At 36.7% G+C, this 26,399-nt stretch overlaps 1 protein-coding gene across 2 annotated transcripts in view; it reads right to left on the reverse strand.

Annotated features, from left to right (window-relative positions):
* Positions 1-26,399, reverse strand: part of GRB14 (growth factor receptor bound protein 14) — a 126,744-nt gene that overhangs the window by 43,416 nt on the left and 56,929 nt on the right. For both annotated transcript variants that reach the window (XM_017548115.1, XM_017548137.2), the window contains one exon: positions 11,043-11,199. In XM_017548115.1, coding sequence (XP_017403604.1) covers positions 11,043-11,199 — 157 coding nt within the window. The remainder of the gene's footprint in view (positions 1-11,042; positions 11,200-26,399) is intronic.

Here is a 26,399-nt window from a genome sequence, read left to right on the forward strand (position 1 = left end):
AAAAAAAAAAAAAAAAAAAAAAAAAAAAAAAAGAAGAAAAAGAAAAATATGTCTTTTAAAAAGCCATCAAGAAATAGAGAGTATGTAAAGCCAAAAGCATACATTCCATTCCTTTGAAAAAGATTTCTAGTTCTTTTCTATCAAAAATTCAGATAAACATATTAAGGAAGCTAATAAAAGTCAAGCATATTGAATGCAGCAGTAGTTTTTTACCTTATATATTAGCCTGGTAATGAAGATATAATTTTCTTATTACAGAATCTGATTTTTAGAAATTATATTACATATTCTTTTTAAATTTATGTATCACCATCCTAATTTGGATGCATTGTACCTTCCCCCAACCAATCTCATTATGTTAAAGGATTAATTTTACAATAATCCAAAAAACCCTGGGAGGCATAATTGAACATCATTTAATCACATCTCGCATAAAATTAGCATTTCTTTTTTAAGTGCAGATATCTGACTAAATATAGGCCCTAGCAGGCAGAAAATGCAACAGGAAGATGCAAGATGACTAGACGGATTACTTTGAGAAAAATAAAATAAAAATGCTGAAAAAGGAGGTGAAATGTTGCTGAAGACCAACTTTATCTTGCCTAGGTCTAGCCAAAGAATGTCACTACCAAGACCTAAGAAAAGGAAAAATGAAACACTAAACCAAAGGCCTTTAACAAACTTTCTATGGACCTTTCCCCTTTCAAGCAAAGTTTAACCAACTAAGAAATTGTATTAAGTTATTTATCATATATTTCAAATATCAAAAGGAAAGATATTAATTCTACAACTAGGGGTTCTTTGCTGCAATGTTCAAAATCCAGAATGAACTTAGGTACTTTTTGAGTTACCATTTGAGAAATGACTACAGGTAGGAATTACATGAATTCAAAATTATTATTTTGAAGACTTTATTTTTAAAACTTCATAAAATTCATCTAAAATATTATATTAAAACATATTATTAAAACTTCACAGATACAAATCTATTTAAAATAAAACCTCCTGATGTTATTTTTTGGGCACTGGAAAGTAAATTACAATTTTCAACTACCACTCATATGTAGGTAGAAAAATAGGAGGGAAGCCCTGTTAAATTACTTCAACATAGCAACCAAGAAGAAGGAAAAAGAAAGAAAAGCTTCAAAAAGCATTTTAAAAGCTTTTCAAAACAAACACAAAAATGTCATATTGCTTTAAGTTGTATTTTTTTGTTTCTAACAGGTCATTGAGGTCTTATGGTAATAAAAAGAAATATTACCAAATAATAACTACATGTAATCCTGTTTTCTAATTTTCAGAAACTCTTTCTTTAAAAAAAAAAAAGAAAAGAAAAAGAAAAGAAGAAAGAAGAAGAAAGCAAGAAGTTTCTTCTGAAACTGTTGATTTAACATCAAAGTCTTTTTAAAAACCTCCATCCTCCAAGAATGGAAAGTGCTCACCTGTGACCTTCTGCCTGGATTTCTTTGCTGAATCTACTGCCAAGTACAGCGTGGAGCTCAAATAGAAATCTGAGTCCCTACTCTTCTCATCACTTGATAAGAGAAGAAACAAAAGTGGCTTTTACCTCTAATTCGCTCAGAAAACAATTTTTTGAATACCTTTTTTACAGGAAACTCCAGGAGACAAATGGTCTTTGTACTTCTCTGTGCTGGGTAGAAACTACATACATTTTGTCAATCTTATTTTCAGATAAAAAATGAACAGCCTCTGGCCAAGCAAAACAAAAACTGGAGAAGCAAAGAATAAAACACAGCTCAATTTCTAAAAGGTTCCTTAACCTAAGAATACTACTTAATGCCAGCAGGATCCCCCAGAAAACTGCCATCAGACACATTCAACTCCCCAAGTGCAATAATAGGAAAATTGTGACACTTCAGCTTGATGGCTATAAAGGCCCTGCAGTTCATTCTTCAGCAAGTGGAAACAGTCTTTAATTAACTCACACCCAACAATTGCAACTTATATTCACAGACAGCATTATTTTTCCACAAAATGCCTGCATATATGATCTCAAGTTGAATGGGTAAATATCTGAAGAGCTTACAAACAAGCTTTCATTAATTCTCAGAGCATTCTTTAAGGACTCAGAGTAAATTTTATCTGAGCACAGCATGTGATTTCTTTGGCTTCTTTTCCAAGCCTATTCCTTCTATGTACTTTGTTATCCACCCTATGAATTATTTGATATAAATACCTTACAGTTTAGTAGGACTTAGTTCAAAACACATTTATTTGTCTTAGACCCTGAGTTACAAAGATCCAGGTGTACAGAGAGTCCTAGCTCCATGGAATTACTGTCTAATTTTAATAATATGGTCACTGTCAAGATAGTTGTAGAAAATGTTACAGGAGCAAAGAAGATGTGTATTTTGTCCAACTTGGAGCTTCAGAAAGATGTCTGAGCTAAGGCTCTAAAAATCTCTTTAAAAGTTTAAAAAATTGTGTTTATTTGTTTCTGATTATTAATATATTCCATTTAAAAAAAAACCAAATACAGATAACTTACAATCACAATACATCTTTACACCTGTCAATCAGGAATAAGCACCTAACCTTTCAATATATTCCCTTCTTGTCTTTTTCTCTTGCTCTACATGTGTGTATGTGTACAAAGTTTCATAATATTAGAAAACATTATATGCCTATACACTGATTTTATTCTATCATCATCATAACCTTACATTTGCCCACATCAATCTTCAAAGGAAGAATAATAGCATGATCAAAAGCTGCATAATATTACATCGTGACATCCTATGGATGTACTGTAATTTACAACATTCTCCTTTTATACTGTAAAGTTTTACTTGTCTAGTTAATTGATATTGTAAATAATCTACTTTGAACAGCCTTGTATCTAAATCTTGTCCACAGTGCTTGTTTCTCACACCCACCTATAGTATGTCCTGTGGAAGCATCACCTCCCAGGACACAATTCATCACTCTTGGTGCCTCCTGCACCTGTCTGCTGTTTACAGGATTTGCAGTTTCCCAAGGGTGTATGAGAACGGGCAACAAGCATCCTGATCATCTCAAGGAACAGCCCTGGAGCCGCAGCAGCAGTCTGCACCAAGCAGCCAGGCAAGTGGAAGAGGCAGATGTGTCTCCTGGCCTGCTGCCAGATGCAAAGGGCGACTCCACTTCACACGGCTGAGCGTGGGATGCCTCCAACTGCTTTTCTCTCTCCACTCTCCCAGGACTGTGGCACTAGGTTGTCTGTGAGTCAGCTTGGACAGCTGAGAGTTTTCATCTTTATTGTCATAAGTATTTTTAAGGAAAGACTGGGTTTTTACTCTCCTGCCATTTTTAACTAAAATATTTAAGCCCGGAAAGATGCATAACAGTTACCCAGGTAAAGATGGACAGGAAGCGGTTTCCTGTGACTCTTAACAGAATAAGCAAGAAATAGTAGAAACTGTAGTGTATGCAGGCATCTGCAGGCAGTTCTCTAATGTATAAACTAAAAGGAGGGAGGGGTGAGACATAAGGCTGAAGCTATGAAGGGTAGACAGGTCACAAGATGCTACAAGCCCCACAGAGGACCTTGGACCCAAATGCAAAAAGAATCAGGTCTGCATGCAGGTGGATAACTTTGGTACTACCTGAGGCAGTAGGAGCAGTTCTGAGGCTAACATAATACCTGAGGGGAGAGATATCAGGACCTGAATTCATGTAGCCAGGCTATGAGAATACATAGAAGGAAAAATCAGCTGAATCAGGAGGCAGATTTAGTTATGGGCGCTTCCTACTCTTTGCTAGTTAAATATTGCCCATTTCTGGTCTGTGCGTGCCACCAGGACACCAAGCACAGGGGGTCAGAGCACATGATTCTCTTTATGAAAGGAAGCACAGTGCCACATGTCCCAAAGGCTTCACAATGATTTCTTCTGTGATGAGGGTGGTCACAACTCTGGTGGCTGGTATGTTATAAACTGCACAGAAAGTCCAACTATAATAAGCTCCAGAACAGGAAAAACACTTGTACTTCTTTTGCTAAAAAAGAAAAAAGAGTGAAGGAGCAGCTTCCAAGCAGGATGCTGTGAACCATTCCCTCACTGTCAGTGTGCATCGCCTCTGTCTTAAGGCGATCACGTGGGCATAGCTGCACACATTAAAATGGTTTCATTAAAAGCCTCTAGTCATTCATTTTGCTTATTAAAGCCACTCCACAATGATATTCACAATGGAAATCTCAGCTGTCCCTAGCAATGATACTAAAATACAATTAATTCCTCTTCCTGAGGAGTCTATAGGTATGCGCTTGAGGTATTGTGTTAATTGCCACTGCTTCATATCATGGCTTCAATTAGGAATCAAAATGGGAGCAAGACAAACATGGATCCCTTTAAGTTTCAGAGGACTTGAAGTTGAAGTTTTCCCCCCACCCTTACTCTTACATTAATTATAAAAGCAGAGAGGATTCCATCTGGGGAGCTACAGTGACATCCAGTGGCTGTGAAGCAAACCACACCAGTTACAAAACCTGGTTTACTACATCGTGAAAGGAGAAATATTTGTTGATATACTGACATTGTAAGTTCATTGTCTATCAAAGTGTGTGTACAAGTAGAATCATATAATAATATGATCCAAAATCCGGCCATTCAGACATTCATAACAAAATCAAAATATTTAATTGCCTTCAATGATTTACTCTGCCTATTAAAATTCTCAGCAGCATATAGTAATAATTATAGGCAGAGGATATGAAATATGGATATTGCACTCAAAGTTACAAATATAATATTATTATACAATTCATGTTTTTTGCAAATTCAAAAACAGGTAATTTTTAGCATGATCCTCTTGCTCAGCCAAAATAAATATCTGGCTCTTCTACGAAGGGAACTATGATGGCACTGTTCAATATCAGTAATTTCATTACTACCTGGGTTAGGAACGTTTATGTGAAAATGTTCTTGGGGGTTCAAAATTTGAATTATAGCATGCCTGAGACAGATATAGAGTGAGACAGGGGCAAACTGACCATAGAATCTCAGGAACAAAAATGTTGTGGTGAGAAGAAACCAATTTGCTTCAATGGAAAATGCAGATTATAGAATCTGACAGAACCTAGATCTTTGTATTCCTATATGTAAAATGGATATTAAAATACATACTCTATACACACTAGTAGTAGCTATCACACATATGCAATTATATTAAAAATACTAATAACGGCCAGGCACAGAGACAGGTTACACCAGATTATGCCTGTAATCCCAGCACTTTGGGAAGCTGAGGCAGATGGGATCACTTGAGGTCAGGAGTTCAAGACCAGCCTGGCCAACATGGTGAAATCCCATTTCTACTGAAAATACAAAAACTATCCAGGCATAATGGTGCACACCTGTAATCCCAGCTACTTAGGAGTTTGAGGCACAAGAATAACTTGAACTTGGGAGGCGGAGGTAGCAGTGAGCCAAGATCACACACTGCACTCCAGCCTGGGTGACAGAGCAAGACTCTCTCAAAAAAAAAAAAAAAAAAAAAAAAAAAAAAAAAAAAAAAAAAAAAAAAACATGTATATGTAAGGAAAAGACTGAAGTTTCCTTTGCCACAGAAAGCATAACTCTGCAAACAGACTTCAGGTTTGGGGACGTACTACATTCTGAATGTCAAGTATTCCCCTTCTGCTTTTAGTAGTTTGTGATATGGTTTAGACAGATGAGAAGCAATGACAGTAGCATATGTATTAACAACACGAAATGTCTCTGAAACTGGCCTAAGCTAATCTTAGTCACTAAAAGTAAGCTACAGTGCAGAAAACCCTAAACTCTCATCTATCCTATAGGTCAAAATGTCCTTACCTATGAGGCCTCAGGATCTCACAAACACTAAGTCTCATAAACACAGAGACCATATGCGAAGACAGACTATGCATCCGACAAAGGTCTAATATCTAGAATTTATAAGGATCTTAAACAATTCAACAAACAACAAACAACCTCATTAAAAAGTGGTGGAGGACATGAATAGCCACTTCTTAAAAGAATACATAGAAGTAGCCAAGAAACATAAAAAATTCCTCCACATCACTAATCATCAGATAAATGCAAATCAAAACCACAATGAGATACCATCTCCCACCAATCAGAATGGCCACTATCAAAAAGTAAAAAACAGCAGATATTGACAAGGCTGCAGAGAAAAGGGAATGCTTATACACTGCTGGTGGGAATGCAAATTAGTTTGGTCACTATGGAAAGCAGTTTGGAGATTTCTCAAAACACTTAAAAAAGAACTACCATTCAATCCAGCAATCCCATTACTGGGTATATATCCAAAATAAATAAAAAGATATCTGTACTCGTAGGTTCATCACAGCATTATTCACAATGGCAAAGACAGAATCAACCTAAATGCCCACTAACAGTGGACTGGATAAAGGAAATGCAGTACACATAGGCCAGGCATGGTGCTCACACCTGTAATCCTAGCAATTTGGGAGGCTGAGAAGGGTGGATCACCTAACCTCAGGAGTTGAAGTATGCCTGGGCAACATGGCAAAACCCCATCTCTACTAAAAATACAAAAACTTGGGTGTGATGGCATGCTCCTGTTATCCCAGCCACTCTGGAGGCTGAGGCACATGAATAGCTTGAGCCCAGGAAGTGGAGGTTGTAGTGAGCTGAGATCGCGCCATTGCACTCCAGCCTGGATGACAGAGTGAGACTCTGTCTCAGAAAACAAACAAACAAACAAACAAAAAGTGGCACATATAAATCATGAAATACTATGAAGCCATAAAAAAAGAATGAAACCATATCCTGCATAAAGAAATAAAGCCACATTCCTACAGCCATCAAGGATGCTGGCCTCCCTGTTCACTAAGCACATTATCTTAAGAGAGTTAACAAAGGAACAGAAAACCAAATAGAATTTTATTTCTTGAAAATTCATCATTTTGGACAAAGAGAGTGCAAGAATGTTTCTTGAACAACAGTCAAAGCTGACTAGCTGATAACTAAAGTTCTGGCAAATAGTTCATCCTTTGGTTCTTTACATCATTAGCACTCACAGAAGACTTGCAGTAAAGATGTCACTAGTTTATTCTGTTGGCAAAGAGCATCTATAGCTGTATATTACATTTAAGGAGAAAAAAAAACACTCTAGTTTTTTCCATTCCTTTACATGTGCAAGTTAAATAGAACATTTTACTTCATACCATGATTAGACTGAATAGATATTGCAAGATTATAATAAGCTATGCAAAAGGGCAAAACTAAAACAAAAAGCATTTTGAGGACAAATCTGTTTACATTTTGTGCTGAGGAAGATGACAGTACCCCAATACTGATTATTCTCCTGTTATATCAGTGAAGAACTGGAAGCTATTTAATGCATACGAGTATTGGGGTAGAATTAATGTTTTCAATTGTCCTGTTTAAACATATAATCTGAGTGAAAACCCAAAAGGAAAAAAAAACACAAGAAGGCTCTGGAAATAAAATTCTTTCTCATCAACGCATGGTTGATGAAGTCATGAGAATATGGTCATATATTTGATTTTATTTCAGCTGTTTCCAGAAAATACAGTAATAAAGAAATAAACTTACATTACCATTTGATGACTAAAGGTTTAAATTTAGTATGTGGATCAAATTAATTCCCAATCTTCCATTTTAAGCTTTTGCATTAAAAGACCTGTACATTTTATTCCTTAATATAAATAATTTGCAGTGTTCTCACTGAAAACCACTTCTTGATTTACAGAGTAGATTTTTATTACTGAACTGCAAAGCTACTTGTTAGACATAAATGGTAGTGACTATAACAACAAAAAAATTTAAGTCACCCCCAAAAGAACAAATTAAGGATATGAAATACTGTAATAACATATTATGCTAATTAGGTGCTAAATGAAATAGTTTGGAATAAGTCAGAACTCTATTGAGAATTAACACCATACTTCTAGGAGATTAATTATCATGAATAGAATTTAAACTAGTCACAAGTGGCAATGAAGAAAATATATGTTGAGCCTTTTCTGTCCTAGAAGATGAAGCAACAAGTCATACTGACCAGTATGACATAGCTTCAGAATCAGGCATTCTTGGCAGGTTGATAACTATCTAGGATGAGCTGTCAAAATCAGTTGCGCTATTGTAGCTCATCAGCTACCACTGAGGAGACCATGGAACTATTCTAGCTTCCTTTTCACAGGCCTCACTCTGTCCCCTCCATGAAGTTCTGACATGTCCTAGGACAGCAGTTGTTAAATCAGAAGTACAAACACTTTCTAAATGGTTCAGGGAGTGCAGGTAGTGTTCAGAAAAAACACTTTCCAAAAATCTTTTAAAAGTGAATCCTTCTAAAAACACACCTTTTCTGCTAACATCATTTTGAATTCCACGTCATAAGAGAAAGGCAAACCTCTCATTTGAACAGAACCTTACATTGGCACATTGCTCTGAGGCATAAACTCTTGAATGCATCAAACAAAGAGACAATTTTATATATTGGCAGTTATACTGAAAAGTAAATGACTCTAATTACTATGTATAAAATTCTTTCACAAGTCTGAACAAATTGAAGCAACTAATAAAGCTGTCACTGATAAATTATTTAAAATAATTTTGATGATTTCTTACTAAAACTTTTTAAACATATAATGGCAAGAAGTATGTGGCAAGCTGAATTATAGCCCCCAAAAGATAACCACATCTTAATTCCCAGAACCTGTGAATGTAACATGGGAAAAAAAAATTGCAGACAGTATTAAATTAAGGATCTTGAAATGGAGATTATCTTGAATTATCTAGGTGGGCCCAAACTGTTGCCACTTTTATGAGAAAGAGGGAGACTTGACACAGGCAGAAGAATAGAAAGCAATGTGACCGCAGGGGCAGAGATTAGGTGATGCAGCCACAAGCCAACAAATGCTGGCAGCACCAGAGCTGGAAGAGGCAAGAAATTAGAGCTTCCAGAGGACACACATCCCTGACGACACCTTGATTTCAACCCAATGATACAGATTTCAGACTTCTGGCCTCCAAAAGTGTGAGAATCAATTTCTGTTGCTTTAAGCCAAATTTGTGGTAATTTGGAACAGCAACCAAAAGAAACTCACAAAGAGTTCAATGAATCGAATGTTATCACCATAACAAACTCCTTCCTGTCTTATCTACTTATATGTAAACATGTTTTTAACACTAACATCTATAAAAATAAGAAAGCAGGAAACAAAATTGCTGCCAAATACTGTCATACACTAGTAGAATAAATTCTTTACAACATACTAAAATAATTTTTAAATGCTCCACAGTTCATAATAGAGATGCATTTCCAAATAAAATGTTTTTAAAGGCTACTCCTTATGTTTATGTCTTTAAAATGTGAAGGGCTTACTTATTTCTTCAAGAAAAATTTAGGTTCTACACTCCCATAAAGAGAATCACTGCCATGGACACTTGTACTTGTCAGCGCTGCAATTGATTCAAAATGTGGTTCAAATGACAGCTTATTTTATTAACATCTCAAACACTTTGCACTGTGCTAATAAGATCATTATGAAATGCATTCTTCCACCAATTTAATCTGTTTTAGCTCTAAAATTCCCATAGATCATTCTTTAAATGAAGAGGCGTAGGTAAATTATAAAATTTCTATCCTTGTTTCCATTTTGTGCTACTTTCTTTGTCTCTTGACTACAAATAACCAAAAATAAAAGAATAAAGAAATTACTATTCATAATACCTTTCTATTTTTGCGCCTTTGAAGAAAATGTTCACCATGAGATGTATACCAAAAGAAATAGAAAAGCAGGACTTCCTGGAAAAATAATGACAAAGAAGCACACTGGTTTCACTCTCCCCCAGAGAAAACCAAAACCAAACAAACAGCACTGCGATTTTCCCCAGAAGTATCCCAGAACTCAGAAATGAAGATGACACAGTTCCATGGGCGACAGAGAAGTGAAGAAAAACTCCAGAAGGTAAGAGAATCAAACTTCCACATGTACCACGATGCCCCTCCCACAAGCTTGTGAAAGCCTTTCCCCCAACTCACTGTGTTGATACCAGAAAAAGCGAGATTAAGGTGGACAACCACCTACCCACCATCTTGGGTTCCCTGGTAGGAGATCTGTCTCTGTCTTAATCACAGGAAGCATCGTGATTTCCTGAGGGGAGAAATATCCCTGAGGACAGGCAGAGGGAAAAAAAAGGAAGCAGGACAACCATCCCCAACCCCAGAAACTCTGCTCTGCAACCCAGCCAAAGGAGAAACCAAATCAGACTGACTGTTCAGCAGCACAACACTGTAGGAAGTTCATCCCACAGGTCCCCTGAGCATGAGCCCCTAGCCAGCTGCCCCACACTGTTGGAATATCCCCTTTGAGACCTCTCTCATTTGGAAAGTGCAGTGCTCTGACCTTTACTAAAGTCAAGGTGAAGGTAGGCGTAAGCACCAACTAGAGCCAAAAAGAAGGCAATGACTTAACAGTAAAAACCTCTAAGAAATATATCTAATAAAAAAACAAAAGAAGCCAGCCAGAGAAGTCTCAAATAATCCTTCAATACAAAGATATAGACATACATCCATAAAAACAACAGCAAACAGGGAACCACAATCTCCCTAAACAGACACAGGAACCAGTAAATGACCCTAAGGAGATGGCGATATGTGAGCTCTGACCAAGAATTCAAAATAGCATCTTTAAGGAAATTCAGTGATTGCCAAGATAACAATAAAAAGCAATTTAGATATTTATAAGATGAATTTAACAAAGAGGTTGAATTTTTTTTAAATAAACAAATTGTGAACGTGATAAATACATTCTCTGAAGTGAAAAATGCATTAGAGGCTCTCAACAGCAGAATGGATCAAACAGAGGAAAACATCAATGAGTTCAAACATAGGCTATCCGAAAATACATGATCAGAAGGAAAAAAAAGAAGAATGAAAAGGAACTGAATCACCTGTAAGATATAGAAAATTATCTCAAAAGACCAAATCTAATAATTATTGGTGTTCAAGAGGGAGCTGAATGGGAAATAGAAAAGCAATGATGTGAGACAATAATTCTGTGTCCTTACCTACACCTATGTGAGGCAGGTGCTCAAAAAGGTTCCAGCTGTGGTCATCAATGTAATGATTCTTCAGGATCAATAGCTGACAAACATCTCGAGCCGTTATGTCACTGGGTACATCTAAAGCTCTGCTGGTCTCATCTTCACTGTATACTTTAATCACCTGTGTAGGCAGAAACAAGAAAAAGAGCTAAAATATTCCTGTTTGTGTTTTTAATACATTTCATTTTACATATTTAAAGTGTACATGATGTTATTATATGTATATATCAGAATGGTGATATAGTAAAACAAATTAATATATCTATCACCTCACATAGTTACCCATTTTCTTGCAGGTGTGGCAACAACAGCTAAAATCTACTCATTTTGCAAAATTCCAAATGCGATACACTATTATTAACTATAGTTCTCACATTGTACATTAGAGCTCTAAATGTGTTCATTCTACACATCTGCTACTTTGTATCCTTTGAGCTACAACTCCTCACTTCCCTCCACCCCACCACTGACCTTGGAAACCACTATTTTGTTCTCTATCTTTGCATATTTGTCTTATTTTTAGATTACACATCTGAGATTATGCAATATTTTTCTTTCTGTTAGAAAAGAAAGGACTTATCTTACTAAGCATAATGTCCTCCAGATTCATCCATGTTGTATCAAATGGCAGCATATCATTTTTAAGGCTGAAGAGTATTCCACTGTGTGTGTGTGATGAAAATATACAATGAATTATATATATAATATATATATATTATATATATATATATAAAATATATTATATAGAGCATATATAATATATATATATTATATATATATATATAAAATATATTATATAGAGCATATATAATATATATATATATGCTCTAATATACACCCATCAATGGGACAGGGTACTAAGGTTGTTTCCATATGTTAGCTATTGTGAATAATGCTGCAATGAACATAAGAGTATAGGCATCTCTGTGGCATGCTGACTAAAATTCCTTTGGGTATATATCCAAGAGAGGGATTGCTGGCTCATATGGTAGTGCTGTTTTTAATTTCTTTACAAATATCCATACTGGTTTTCAGAATTACTGTATCAATCCACATGCTCGCCGACAGTGTACTAGTGTTCCCTTTTTCTACATTTTCACCAATACCTGTTATCTCTTGTCTTTTTGATAACAGCCATCCTAATGGGTTTGAGGTGATATAGCAGTTTTGACTTGCATTTGCCTAATGATTGGTGATGTTGAGCACCTTTTCACATACCTGTCAGCCGTTTTTATATCTTCTTTGGAAAGATGTCTATATATATATATTTTTTTTTTTTTGAGAAGAAGTTTTGCTCTTGTTGTCCAGGCTGGAGTACAATGATGTGATCTCAGCTAGCTGCTGCCTCTGCCTCACAGGTTCAAATGATTCTCCTGTCTCAGCCTACTGAGTAGCTTAGATTATATGCATTCGCCACCACGCCCGGCTAATTTCGTTTTTTTGTTTTTTTTTGGTTTTTTTTTGGTTTTTTTTAGTAGAGATGAGGTTTCACTATATTGTCCAGGCTGTTTCCTGAACTCCTGATCTCAGGTGATCCACCCACCTTGGCTTCCCAAAGTGCTAGGATTACAGGTGTGAGCCAGGGCACCCAGCCCTTTGCTCATTTTTAATTGGGTTATTTGTTTTTCTAATATTGAGTTGTGAGTTATTTCTAAATTTTGGATATTAACTCATAATTACATATGGTTTGCGAATACTTTTCAATCCATAGGTAGCCTTTTTATTAAAATATTCTATTAAAATATCATTCTAGTAAGTCAGCAAACATTGGTTTAGTCAGTTGTAATTCTTTATACAGTGTCTTGTACATTTAATTTTCTTACACATTGAATTAATGTTACCTATCTAAGACTTGTTTATGTGGCAAAGCTACTTTGTCCAACAACTTTCATTCTCTTCAATGCCTAAACTAAACGTCATTTAATAACCATTTGGTATCATTTCCCCAGCACTCCGGTCTATGGAAAAGCTATGTATCTCTTACCAATATTATGGCTGGGCACAGTGGATCACATCTGTAATCTCGGCACTTTGGGAGGTTGAGACAGTCGGATCACATGAGGTTAGGAGTTCAAGACCAGCCTGGCCAACATGAGAAAACCCCATCCCCACCAAAAATATAAAAAATTAGCTGGCATGGTGGCACATGCCTGTAATTCTAGCTACTTGGGAGGCTGATGCACAAGAATCACTTGAACTGAGGTTGTGCCACTGCACTCCAGCCTGGGTGACAGAGTGAGACTCCATCCACCAAAAAAAAAAAAAAATTAAAATTAAAATCCTTTGAATAGCCTAGAAACATGGGTAATTCATTCCAGATATACTCAAATAGTACAAGTAGGGAATAGAATCAGACTTGATGAAAAGATTTCTCCATCTCACGTATGAGTATTTGGATAAAAACTGGCCAGATGTTCACCAAATCTTTTCTCTTTTCTTCCCTGCAATTAGCTGTGGGCATATAATTGAATTTTATCAATGGAATGTAAGTATATAGAATGTTACACTTGCCCATGAAAATCTCCTACATATTGTCCTCCATTGCTTTTTGCCATTCTCCCACTGAACGGAATGACTACAAGGGCCTAGAGGAAAGGAAAGCCATAGAACAGAATGAGGCTTTGTTCCTGAAAGACCACATTGAAGATGCCTAACTGGGAAGACTCTGACATGAGCAAGAAATAAACTTCTATTGCACTAACTCATGGTGAATTAGGTTTTATCTATTACAGCAGCTAATGTTATAAATTAAAATGATATATCAATTCTGTCCTATGTTTTAAAAATTATACTTAATGACAGTGCAAGGAAACAGTTGCTATCGTACAATGATATGAAGTAGTAAAACTATTTTATACATAAATATTGGAGAATATTTATCAAAAGTATTAAATGGTCTATTCCGTTGACCCAGTAATTCTTCATAAGCAATCTATCTCAAATATCTGACCTAAATGTGGAAAATGGCTTTAGGCACTGACATGTCCAGCAAAGCATTATATGTCATTCTATTGACCTAAATATCTAACAATAAAAATACGGCAAACTCCAGCATTTTTACAGAATGGAATATTATATGGTCCTTAAAAATGTTATTCAAGGAAATGATATAAGAACACTTAAAAATTCTTCAGCGGTACAGTGCAAACTTACTTGGCTTTGTCTACCAGTCACCCAGTCCTCTTCTGATAGATAGATATTTTCCTTTTAGACTACCACTCCCTCCCTCACCAGCAGACTTTCTGCTCTGTTAGCTCCACCAGCTAAGTGATAGTTTACTGGAGCTGCTAGAACTGGCTTGCAAGAGCTGACTTGTAAAAATTCAGGAGCTCTAAAAGCCAGAAATATTAAAATCAGCCATGGTGCAAGTATTTCTATGATAGAAACCCATAAATCCTACATATAAGTTCTCTTTAAAATTTTTATGTTTAGAGCCAGTTTATCAGCGCATCATTGCCTCAGCTCCCAGATGGAAGATGTTTTCTAGATTGACCAATCAGTACCCAAACAACAGTGATAATTTAACAGATGAGAATGTGACTTAATCAGAGGCAGTCAGAGTCAATCTAGATAATACATTCATGTAACCTTCGAGTATACTTCCTTTTCTACTGGACCTAAGCCTGGGAAAATGTAGGCTGGAGCTGCTATTGTTACTAAAAGAACAACAGTGGGCAAATGGGGCTCACAAAGAGTAAGTCATGCTGCAGTGGACTGGGTGATTGTGCCCTCCAAAGTTCACATTTTGAAACCTTAGTCCCAAATGATGGTATTTGGAAGTGGGGCCTTTGGGAGGTACTTACATTATGCAGGTGGGCCCCCATAAATAGGATTATTGTCCTATGGAACAGAACACTATGTGATCCAAACCAAATAAGACAAACACTTTCAAACCTTTCTTTCTTATTTGCACATGTGATTCCTTCTACCTGGAATAAGTTTCAGTGCTCCACTCACAAACAGCATGCTTTCTCTGGCAAACTTCTACTTATATTTGGCCCTGGTACCAATGGCACTTGCTTCAGAAAGTCTTCCCTGACTGTCCAAGGGTTTGTAATGTGCCTCTTTTATGTGTTCTTTTTGTAATTTTTGGTTTGCCTGTCTTTCTCCCCAGCTATGTGTCTTACAATGTTTTGTGCTGCTATTAAGGAGTACCAGAGGCAGGGTAATTTACAAAGAAAAGAGGTTTATTTGGCTCATGGTTCTGCAGCCTGTACAAGAAGGATGGCACTCGCATCTGCTTCTAGTACAGACCTCAGAATGCTTACAATCATGAAAGAAGACAAAAGGAGCAGGTATGTCACATGGGAAGACAGAAAGCAAGAAAGAGGGGAGCGAAGTGTAAGATGCTTTTCAACAAGCAGATCTCATGGTAATTAAGAGTGAGAACTCACTCAATCCCCTGACTATGGCACCAAGACATTCATGAGGAATCCTAAATGCCCCCATGACCCAAAATCTCCTGCTAAGCTCCACCTCCAATACTAGGGATCAAATTTCAACATGAGATTTGGAGAGGACAAATATCCAAACTATATCACTCTCCTAGCAAAAACCCTTTTAAGAAAAATCTCTCTTTATTTACCATTTATCATTGTAACACAGGAACCTACCCCAGGGTGATACATGACTTAATACAGATATATGAAGTGAGGGAACTTTGTACCACCTGCAAAGCCTATCACAGTGCATTGAATATGGTAGCTACTCTATATAATTGCAAATTTTAATGGAAAAGTATTTTCTGCCTTGGAGTATATAATTAATTACCATGTCTATGCTCAGGAAACTAAAATTATTCTCATGAGTATATACTTTCTCATCATACAAATTCCTAGGTAAGAATTGACTCAATATGGCAGTTCTGAGTTTTTGAAGTCATTGAAGCTGCTACCAAGTCACATGAAAAAGATCATAAAAACACTGTCAAAATCAGATGCTATTCTCTCTGAATTTTTCACTTCATTCAGTATGTTGTCAAGTTCTATTTGGAGTCTCAGTGCTTCTCATGCTTGCATCTTGGTAGGCTACTGCTCTCAAGGATATACCTTCAACACCTGCATCTATACTAGAAAACTGATGGAATTCTCAGGGATGCTGCTGTGGTTACAATTGCCTGGACCAGACACTTGAGGGTGCTTCTGCTGAAGATGATGTGAAGACACTCAATCCTGAGAGGACAAGAGGAACCAACTCTGGGACTGCTCTTTCATATAAAGCAATAACCTCACTGTTTCTGTTCCCTGATGCACATTCCTTGCCAGGAAATGGGGGGACTGAAGAATGACCTAGTGGTTGCCAAAAATGTTCTCTGCACCTCCGGACTACCCCCACGTGTTTCCCAACGATAAACTCTCATCACCTAGGGTAACATAAGTATGCCTCTTATTTGCATGTTCTATCTCTTATATCAGAGAAGCGAAGAAAATGAAAAACTAGAGACATCCTGAAGACTAAACCAAATTTTTTTTTAAAGGGCTAGAAAAGAGCAAGAGGTAAAGTGGGATAAAACGAGAAAGGTGACTAAATAATCAGGACATGCCATTATCTTCTTCAGACTGTGTCACTACAAATTTAGACATACGTTGCCAAGAATCGAGATGCACAAATTTAGAGGGGCTTAGGCCAACTTGAATTTCTGGAATAAGTGGATATATTTCATTGTTAGAAAGAATAACACCTGCTGAGAAAAAAACTTAATACTTTTGTTAAAAATCCATTTCAAGCCCTTATTTTTTTTTAAATCCTATTTAATGCTCACACTTGTCCAAAACACACATTCATCTATGAATAATGAAATTATATTTAGGTTGATATTCCACAGCAGTAAATCTCTGTCATCTCTTATATTCTGTAATTATGAAAACTCTTTATACGGTGAGTGGGATGCCTTTGTTAAAGAGTCTCATTTTTGGCCATGAATGGTGGTTCACACTTGTAATCCCAACACTTTGGGAGGTCAAGATGGGTGGATCACCTGAGGTAAGGAGTTCAAGACCAGCCTGGTCAACATGGTGAAACCCTGTCTCTACTATAAATACAAAAAATTAGCCAGGCATGGTGGCAGGCACCTGTAATCCCAGCTACTTGAGAGGCTGAAGCAGGAGAATCACTCAAACTCAGGAAGTGGAGGTTGCAGTGAACCAACATTGTGACATTGCACTTCAGCCTGGGTGACAAGAGCAAAACTCAGTCTCAAAAAAACCCAAAAAAAGTCTCATTTTATTTCTATGTATTCATCCTTAAAATATATGTAAAAGGAAAAGACCCTTGAAGCCTTAACTCTCTAGTAGAGGTAAATATGCCTCTTGCCCAAAAAATTACTACACTAAACCTTCCTATTTAAGAAAAAAGTCAACTCATCACAAAAACTGCATGACTAGTATAGGTTAAAATCAAGTTAAAGACTTTTGTGATTATGTAAAAAAACAAATAGCAGAGCTGTTCTTAAGACCCACTGAAGCAAAATATTAGTATTCTCTTTCTTACACATCCTAAAAGGTAAAAAAAAATTGAAGATTATATAATCATGCTATTTAATAAAGAAATATTATACATTTCCAGTGCAGTGGCCTAAATTCCCAGCTTGCTTTAGAGTGGGTAGTATATATTCATATCAATTTATCTACAAGATCATATGAAATTGGATGCCAACAGGAAGAAATTCTTCCTTGACCCTAAAGAAGAATAGGAAGAAATTTTGCTCCATCAAAGGATTGAAGGTTGACCAGCAAAAGAAACATGGCACCGATAAGGTTTATCTACAACAACCCACTAGCATAAACAGATAGAGCTTCAAGGAAGGCCAAGAGGGTACACACTGTCTGCCTTGGAAGGCCCTTCTCTGTCACTCTAGTCCTGACAATCAGAACAACCTTGGCATTTGGAATAGTTTACAGCTTCAAAAACTGTCCTAGGAACATGTGGCACCTAGTAATGCAAATTTAATACGAAGTCACTGTAGCCCTTGCAGGGATATGCTGGAATGTGGGTGGAGCGAATCTCTGTTTTGGCTGACATTCTACCAAGACATGTTTATACACTTGATACATCAACTCCTCCCCTAGACCACTCTTCATAAAAAGTTAAGTGGAGGAAGGAGATTAAAAAACTGACATAACTCATTTTTAGAATACTAGACACAAAAATGTTAAAGTACAAGAAGAAATGGTAACTTTTCAGAAAAACGTTTGAGGCTTTTAAAGCTTCTAGACTAAAAGAGACAAAATACTTAAAATGAAAGGCAAAGGCCATTTCTAAAAATAAATAAATAAACAAATAAAATAAAGTCAAGTCAGTATGTATTACCTTGCCCGCAAAGCACACTTAGTATTTCTTTGTATCACCTGAAATTCTACGAACATATCTGGAAAGCTCTAACTAAAGAAAAAAGTGAGCAAAGGCTAAGCAGTCAGCCTTTTTCCTCTTCCTTGCTTAGTCCAAAATATGGCGTGTCATGGAATAGCCAAATCCTTTCAATGTGAATTCATTCTAGAATATTTGAAATGAACTCAGGGCTGTCAACTGGTCGTTTGAGAATGTCACGGAGCAAAAGAGGGCTTTGGATCTGCCATGACTGAAAAGTCATTAATGATGCCATAGGTTTGCCTGACAGCAGGTAAAATAATGAGCATGGATTAGGCATAAAACAATGAGGAAGAATCCATAGGATGAAGCAAGGGAAAGAAAAAAAGTGAAAGCAAAAGATATTTAGGCATAGTTATCTCTGGTTATCTTCTGGGTCAAAGTTTCCATGTTAGGAAAATTTACATTCAATAGATAAAACAAACTAAATTGCAATTAATTAATTCATCTTTGATTTTAAATAATTTAAGTACTAAATTTATTTTAAATATCATATTTAAATATGATCATAGCATGATGAGGCATATATAATTTTTAAACAGAAATATAAATTCATTAATTTATATATTATATCTATTAATTATATATGTATAGCTAACATATAGTTAATAGAAAATAAAAATAAGAAAAAAGGCCCACAGAAATTTGCTCTGAGTTATGTCCTAAAGTTAAGCTTATTTCTATAGCTCTTTGAAAGTTTATCATCCAACTACAGTAAAATTATACAGTAGGCTCTAATGTTTCAAATTTTTTTATTATTATTTTTAATAGACAGGCAATGTATCTAAGTCATGTGAAATATTTTTATATCAAGGTCAGAGTAGCCCTGAATTTTTACATTCTTCTGAATAAGGAACACAGTATCCTAAGATAAGAAGAGACATTTTTAGATATTTTGAATTAAGCAATTCAAAATAATCCTTGAAAGGAATGGGAAGCTATGTAGTCATTATTCCTTATTCCAAATCCCTAATAGTGATTTTTTTAATTTGTTTTTAATTTTAAAAACAAAGACTGCTCCAAAAGACCTTAACAGCTCAAGAATATCCATTGCTTTCTTAAGGCTATCCTGTATTATTTTGCTAGCTGTCAAATATTTACTAAGAGAAAAACAGTACATAGTTTTGAGGAATCAGGTAGCAAGAAAAGTCTCCAGTTCTCACCATTTGTGAGAGAAAGTCAACAACACATTTTCCTTGGGCATGAACAGTACATGTTAAATTAGTTATAAGACATTACTTAAATCAGATATTGTCACCAATATCACAATTACAAGAACTGATTGACATAAACAGGTTTATTCCGTATCCCTGCATCCCCTTCTAAATTTATTCCCTACAATCTGGTCGTGACTCCAATCCTAAATTTTTTTTTTCTCAGCTTCATGAAAAAGCCATGCTTCTTCTCAACACAGGGCCCTTGCACATGTTACTGCTTGTGCTTAGAACAGGGTTTTCCCACCCTCTACTTTTTCTACTACCTCATATCTTATAATAAACCATTATTACTGGGAGGAGCTTCAAAAGAACCTCCAGGCCCTTTGTTGTATGCATGCATGTGTGCCACTATGTAATTACTACGCATTGCCCTTCACCATCAGAACTCGGTATGACATCAGGGACCATTGTTTTCTCCTCTTTATATCCTGAGCAGTGAGCACAGAGTGGGGCACACAGGGACAATCAAAACGATTCCTTCAGTGATGAATGAAACCATCAGGTACATCCCTGTATGAGACAATAGCCGCGAATTCCAAAACGGTGGTGTTGAAGCCTCATAGAGTTTGAAAACCTCCAGGGGAGAAAAGACACACGCGGACCAAAGAGAAAATGTAGGTAAATTTCCATGAAATTTATAGACTGAACAAAGCTGACTTAGGTGACTGCTGAGAACCATTTCATGTCTGGGACTCTGAAAGAATAAGGAAAAAATGTAAAAAAAAAACACCTGCGTGGGACAAATATGAGCAAACATACTGAGGAAGAAAGGAGCAAAAAATACTCAGGAAACAGTAAAGAGACCACACAAAATGGAGATTGGAAGGACTAAGTTATGCGGACAGCAAAGAAGCACAGGTGCTAGGGGGCCTGTGGAAGAGGTGCCTTCTGGTACTGCAGAACTCTGGTTTCTGTCAATGCAAACTAGTCAGGGGCTACCCCAGTAGGAAATACTTTTTAAGATACACAAGTGACAGATAGCTTTTTTAAAAGTTGGCAACATAGAAATAGTTATTAAAAATTAAATGTTATTTAACAATAAAAATGACAGCGTTACATGAATATTATTACAAAGTGGTAAGAGAATCGGGATAAATAATCACTTAGGAAAGGGTTCAGCTGCAATAACAGGAAGTCTTTTTTTTACAGTGGGTTAGCCAGAATGAGGTTGATTTCCTTCTCACATTCGAAACCAGGGCAGGCAGCTCAGCGTCTGGTGAACCCCTGCCGAAGACTCTTCCTGTCCTTTTATAATCTTTGAGGTATGGCTCTTATCATTAAGGTTTCAAGACGGATCATCTCCATACCACCTCTGTAAAAACTCAGCCTTGGTAAAACTTGTATGATATTACATTTCTGCAGTAAATTATAGGGTCATGCCTAGATAAAAGAGATTCAGCATTAGAGAACCTCTGCTCCTGAGGATCCATAGAGAGCTTTCAGGAGTCCTGGATATGAATTCAAAATGCACAGATGAAGTTTTACAATGTATTATTTTCCCATCCAGCAACAGGCTAACGAGGCTCAGTGTGGTCTCACTATTGGAAATGCCCTAATCTTGGCACAGGAGGGAAGTTAGCACTGTCACACCAGATAGCCTGGGGCAGTGACACTGCAGAATCATGCCATCTTTCAGCTTCTAACTAAGAGAAGAAAGCCTGCAGGCAAGAAGAGGCTCAGAACATCTTAAAGCCCCTCCATTCACCTTTATCCTCCTCCTCTATTTTTTACTTTTTCTGCTTTCCTTGTCTCAGGCCAAAATCCACAGAGACTACTTTTTCTGTGGGCTTCCTTTCTTCCTATTAGGTAGAAAGAAGGACTCCAACTCAAGTTGGGGGTCAATTTGACAAAGAGAGAAATTCAAGCCCTTTCAGTTTACTCTATTATGTGGCAAAAAAGAAAGGCTAAGGAAACTGTTTCAATTTCATTATAAAAGAAGGCAAACACTAGCAACTAAGTTAGAAAATATCCTAAGGTATCACAAACAGACACACACGTTATTTTGAGACCTAAATCCAATATGAATAATAAAGAGAGGGTTAAATCACAAATCCCACAGTAGAGTTTCTGATGATTTCATCAAAGCTGTGTTCTCTGAAGTTTTAGTGTTTTTAATACTCATACAATTTTTTGCTAAGATGCCAGCACTAATTCATCTTTGAAACGAGAAAACCTCTGCAAGTACTAATGCTAATTCATATTTAAAGCAGAAGACCACTGACCATGCTTGCTGGACACAATGTTATTTCACTATCTCATTTCACTTTTTAGGCAATAGTTTACTCCCAGAACAGCCATAAGACATGTCTAAGTGACAAGTTAAAAATTGGTTCACACAGTAAGAAAAAAAGAACAAGTAGGGGAGGGGTGGAATAAGTGTTTAGAAGAGAGGGAAAACCGTGAGGAGGAGAAAGACACTGCTTATTAGAGCACAAGACACACCAGACTTTGCTGCAATTATTGGGTCATCTGACAGCCATTGAAGCCCTTTTAGGAACTACCTTATTTCCTTTGATTTTTAACAGCATGGCTTTTTGCACATTTAACTTCTCTAAAACGTGGATGTAACTTACCCTTAATGGTATGTTACAGTTTATTTGGAAGTATATAAAATTATGATGCTTCTTACAACTTAAAGTGCCATGCAATCAATAAACTATGCTATGTTCAATCTTCCCAGGACAGTTGGGGGTATTACTTCAGAAACTTACAATAGTGAACAAAACATCACTCTAGATCATAACATTCCCATGCAGTAACAACACTGGGAAAACTGATTTATAACCATTCTGTAACTTTACTTTTTCTTTTTCTAATTATTTATTTATGTATTTATTTTCCCATAAGTTATTGGAGTATAGGTGGTATCTGATTACATGAATAAGTTCCTTAGTGGTGATTTGTGAGATTTTGCTGCACCCATCACCTGAGCAGTATACACTGCACCATATTTGCAGTCTTTTATCCCTCACCTGCTCCCTCTCTTCCTCTCAAGTCCCCAAAGTCCATTGCATCATTTTTACGACTTTGCTTCTTCATAGTTTAGCTCTCAGATATCAGTGAGAACATACAATGTTTGGTTTTCCATTCCTGAGTTATTCTGCTTACAATAATAGTCTCCAATCTCATCCAGGTGGCTGCAAACACCATTAATTCATTCCTTTATGTGGCTGAGTACTATTCCATTGTATAAATATACCAGTTTCTTTATCCACTCATTGATTGATGGGCATTTGGGTTGGTTACATGATTTTGCCATTGTGGATTGTGCTGCCATAAACATGCATGTGCAAATACCTTCTCGTATAATGACTTCTTTTCCTGTGCGTAGATATCCAGTACTGGGATTGCTGGGGCAAACAGTGGTTCTACTTTTAGTTCTTTAAGGAATCTCCATACTGTTTTCCATAGTGGTTGTACTAGTTTACATTTTTCTAATTATTTATTTTATTTCAGTGAAAGACATGTATAGAGCACAGTTCTATAAAAGAAATGTATACTGTAAACTGTTAGAGTCATAAAATACTAAAGGGTAGAAGGGTTCCTGGAGAACATCCACTGAAATCCTCCAGTTTCACAAATGAAAAAGTTGCAGCTGGAGTCTTGACCTGCTCAGGGACCTCCAAACAGTCACTGGCAAACGGAGATCCCCATTTCTGGCTCCCACCTGATGCTGTATTCTTTCCGTTCTGCTCATCCAGTACTTAGGCTGCTTTAAGCTGCTGCTTCTACATGACATCTTGAATAAAAGTATTAGATAAATAAAAACCAGAACATAAATAGATGTATGCAAACATATATCCCAGAGCACCTACCTTTTTGAGTGTCAAAAAAGGCTGCTTTACTTTGGTTTTTTTTTTTTCACTTTTCACAGCTTCTCGTCAGAAAAATTGCAAATACTGAAATAGCCAGCAGAGGGAGTCTTTATTTCTCAGTTTGTACAAATAGAGAAAATGCCATGTTTCGAAAACTACATCCTTGTTAGGAGTTTCTGTTTGATATAATTACAAGCTTGTGATAAAGCTATCTATATCTATTTTTTAGAATTCTTAAATATTTGAATTTTTAAGATAAATGATTTCTACATATTAAACAATAAGAAGGATTTTAGGGGCATATGTATGTATGTATACATATATATATGTATGTATGTGTATATATATGTATGTATGTGTATATATATATATATATATATATATATATATATATGTATCACCTCACCAGAAATCTTTACTGGAACTCAAACTTTGAAGTTCTCGCTGGGATTTCAAACAGTAATGTCGAATTTTTTCTTCAAATCTTGATAAAACTACCCAAGTTAATATCACTTTTGAAACTGCAAAATAATATTCCTGGTGTTTTCCCAAACAAAGCCTGAATGTATATGTTCAAATATGCATGTCTGATTAGGAGGCTTTCTGACAATCCTGTTCTTGCCAAAACAAATTTTGAATTCCTCTTTTAGAATTACCATAAGAGAAAGCATTTTTAATATCCTACAGGGTTAGAAAATCTTTATCCTTTCTAGGGGTTCAGAATCTGAAATTACCAAAAGCCTCGCTTCTTTTTTTTCTGCCAAAAAGAGATTCTTATTTTCAACATTTGGCTTAGAGTGCTGGGACACAGCCAGGAGACCCAGCCCTACAGACTGCCCCAAGCAAGAGTCTGAGACTGTTCATTAGCCCAGCTATTTTTAATCAGCCCCCACTGCCAAATGTGGACCATGCATCACAGTGTGCAAAATCATGATGCCTGGCACCTGTACTCATGGAGGTTCAGCCTAGCTGCTCACAGTAGACAGGGGACCCTGGAATCTGCTCTGTGATCAGATCATAGATCCCAAGCTTATTATTCGTTACGAGTTTTCGATTCCTCATACTGTAAAATGGGCAAAATGTTGGGAAACTGATAGCAGTTAATGTTAGCAATTATTTCTATAAATTTTTGAAAGCAAAATAAGGGATTTCTGAATAAGTCCCAAGAGACCCCTACAGTCCTGTTGAGCTCTAAGAAACTCTGACCTGATGGTTTAATCACTGTGTCTTTGAGGCAAAACGTAGTCTACAGAAAGGAAAAACAACAACTAGGAGAGCAAAAGGTAGATTGGCAGAAAAGGTGAGATTTGTCTCATGAAAAGACTGCAGGTGAGAGGACATATTACTGCAGCCACACTGTGCTATGTGGCTGTGCAGTGCACGTGCCCAGGTGATTCTGAGAGGCAGCCTCCTCCACAAGGTGGAGCAGAGGGCTGGACTTCAGTCCCGCGTCTGTCACTTATGAGCAAGGTGCTTTGGCAAAGATACTTAACTTCTCCAAGCCAATTTTCCTCATCCGAAAATGGGTCTGGCCACCAAGGTTTTAGGGTTCTTATGAGGGTTATAAAATGAATGTGTAATCAATGCTGAACATGTTGTAGCTGCCACTTTTTATTGTTCTGTGTGAAGGGCAGTGACTATACCAAATTGCCCACTGCAGTAAGTTGGAGCCAGATTAAGATAATGAAAAGGCCTGAGTATTACAGCTTCTCATCCCAAAAGATGAGAAATGTGACAAAAATAAAGGAAAAGCAATGGAGTCAAACACTGGGAAGGAAATAGTAAGTCAGTATCAAAAGAGTTCAATCTTGCCTTTACAAAAATTATTTTTATCCAACTAATGCTAATTAGATACCAACTTTGTGCCTTCTATGTGCTGGGCATTGGGGTCCAATGATGATCAAAAGTAACAAATTCTCACCATCATACAGCTAAGTTTCTATTAATAGTAACACCACATGCCTAATGAAACAGCTTCTTAATACTAGACCTAGTTTATCCCTTTCAAATATACAACCCAGAAGTCCCTGTCCAATGCTCCCCAGAACATTGAAAGGAGGAATAATTAACCATCTATCCTGCATTTAAATCTACGTTCCCAAAGACTTAAAAAATTCATCAGCATATATAGTTGGATTCAGTTTTTAAAATTCAAATTAGAGTTCTTCTAAAGTTATAAAAGGAAAACAGTGACAACAAGCATTTGAAAGATATATTTCCTTTCTCCCCCTGGCTACAATCTATGAAGAAAAACCACTTTTTGTTTGACTTGTTTTCTACTATGAAATCTTTGGATAACCACTTTCGTAGAATAGGGCACAGAGAATTTAAATTCTCAGTCATAGGGAGATTTAAACTGTTTATGAAACTAGTAAAACATGCCATTTCACAGGTGGGGCAAAAGGGAAATTCATATTTGTTAGGCTTCTACTATGTGTGAAATACTTCAGTGTATCCTGTTGAAGCCTCACAACTGTTAGCTGTTCCGTGAAGAAGCATCGTCATCCCCAAGACAGAGAAACTCATTCTCAAGGGGGTTTTGAAAGAGTGCTCTCAAAGCCAGAGCACTGGTGAGTGACAAAGCTGAGCTCAAATTCTGGACTTCCTGGCTCTAAAGCATACAAATTATCTGCTACATCACACTTTCTAAAAACTCACTTTTCAGGAAAAGAAACATTTTGTGAAAATGCAAATACCACTTAGACAATAGACAGCATTTGGGGGAGCAAACGAAGTCTGGAGTTGTCTACAGGCTGCAGAGCACAATCCTGGGAGCAGAAGTGCAGAGATACAGATGTTAAAAGCTATTTGAAGCAAATAATGTGCTGCAGTGAAGTCTTCATGGGAAAGTGGGCAGGCTGAGGGCCAGGCAGGCCCCAGAGGACGGTGAATGCTAAGGAAGTTTGGACTGATTTTGCTCATTT

The sequence above is a fragment of the Cebus imitator genome, unplaced genomic scaffold (assembly GCF_001604975.1).
Source record: "Cebus imitator isolate Cc_AM_T3 unplaced genomic scaffold, Cebus_imitator-1.0 Scaffold10, whole genome shotgun sequence".
Classification (NCBI taxonomy): Eukaryota; Metazoa; Chordata; class Mammalia; order Primates; family Cebidae; genus Cebus; species Cebus imitator.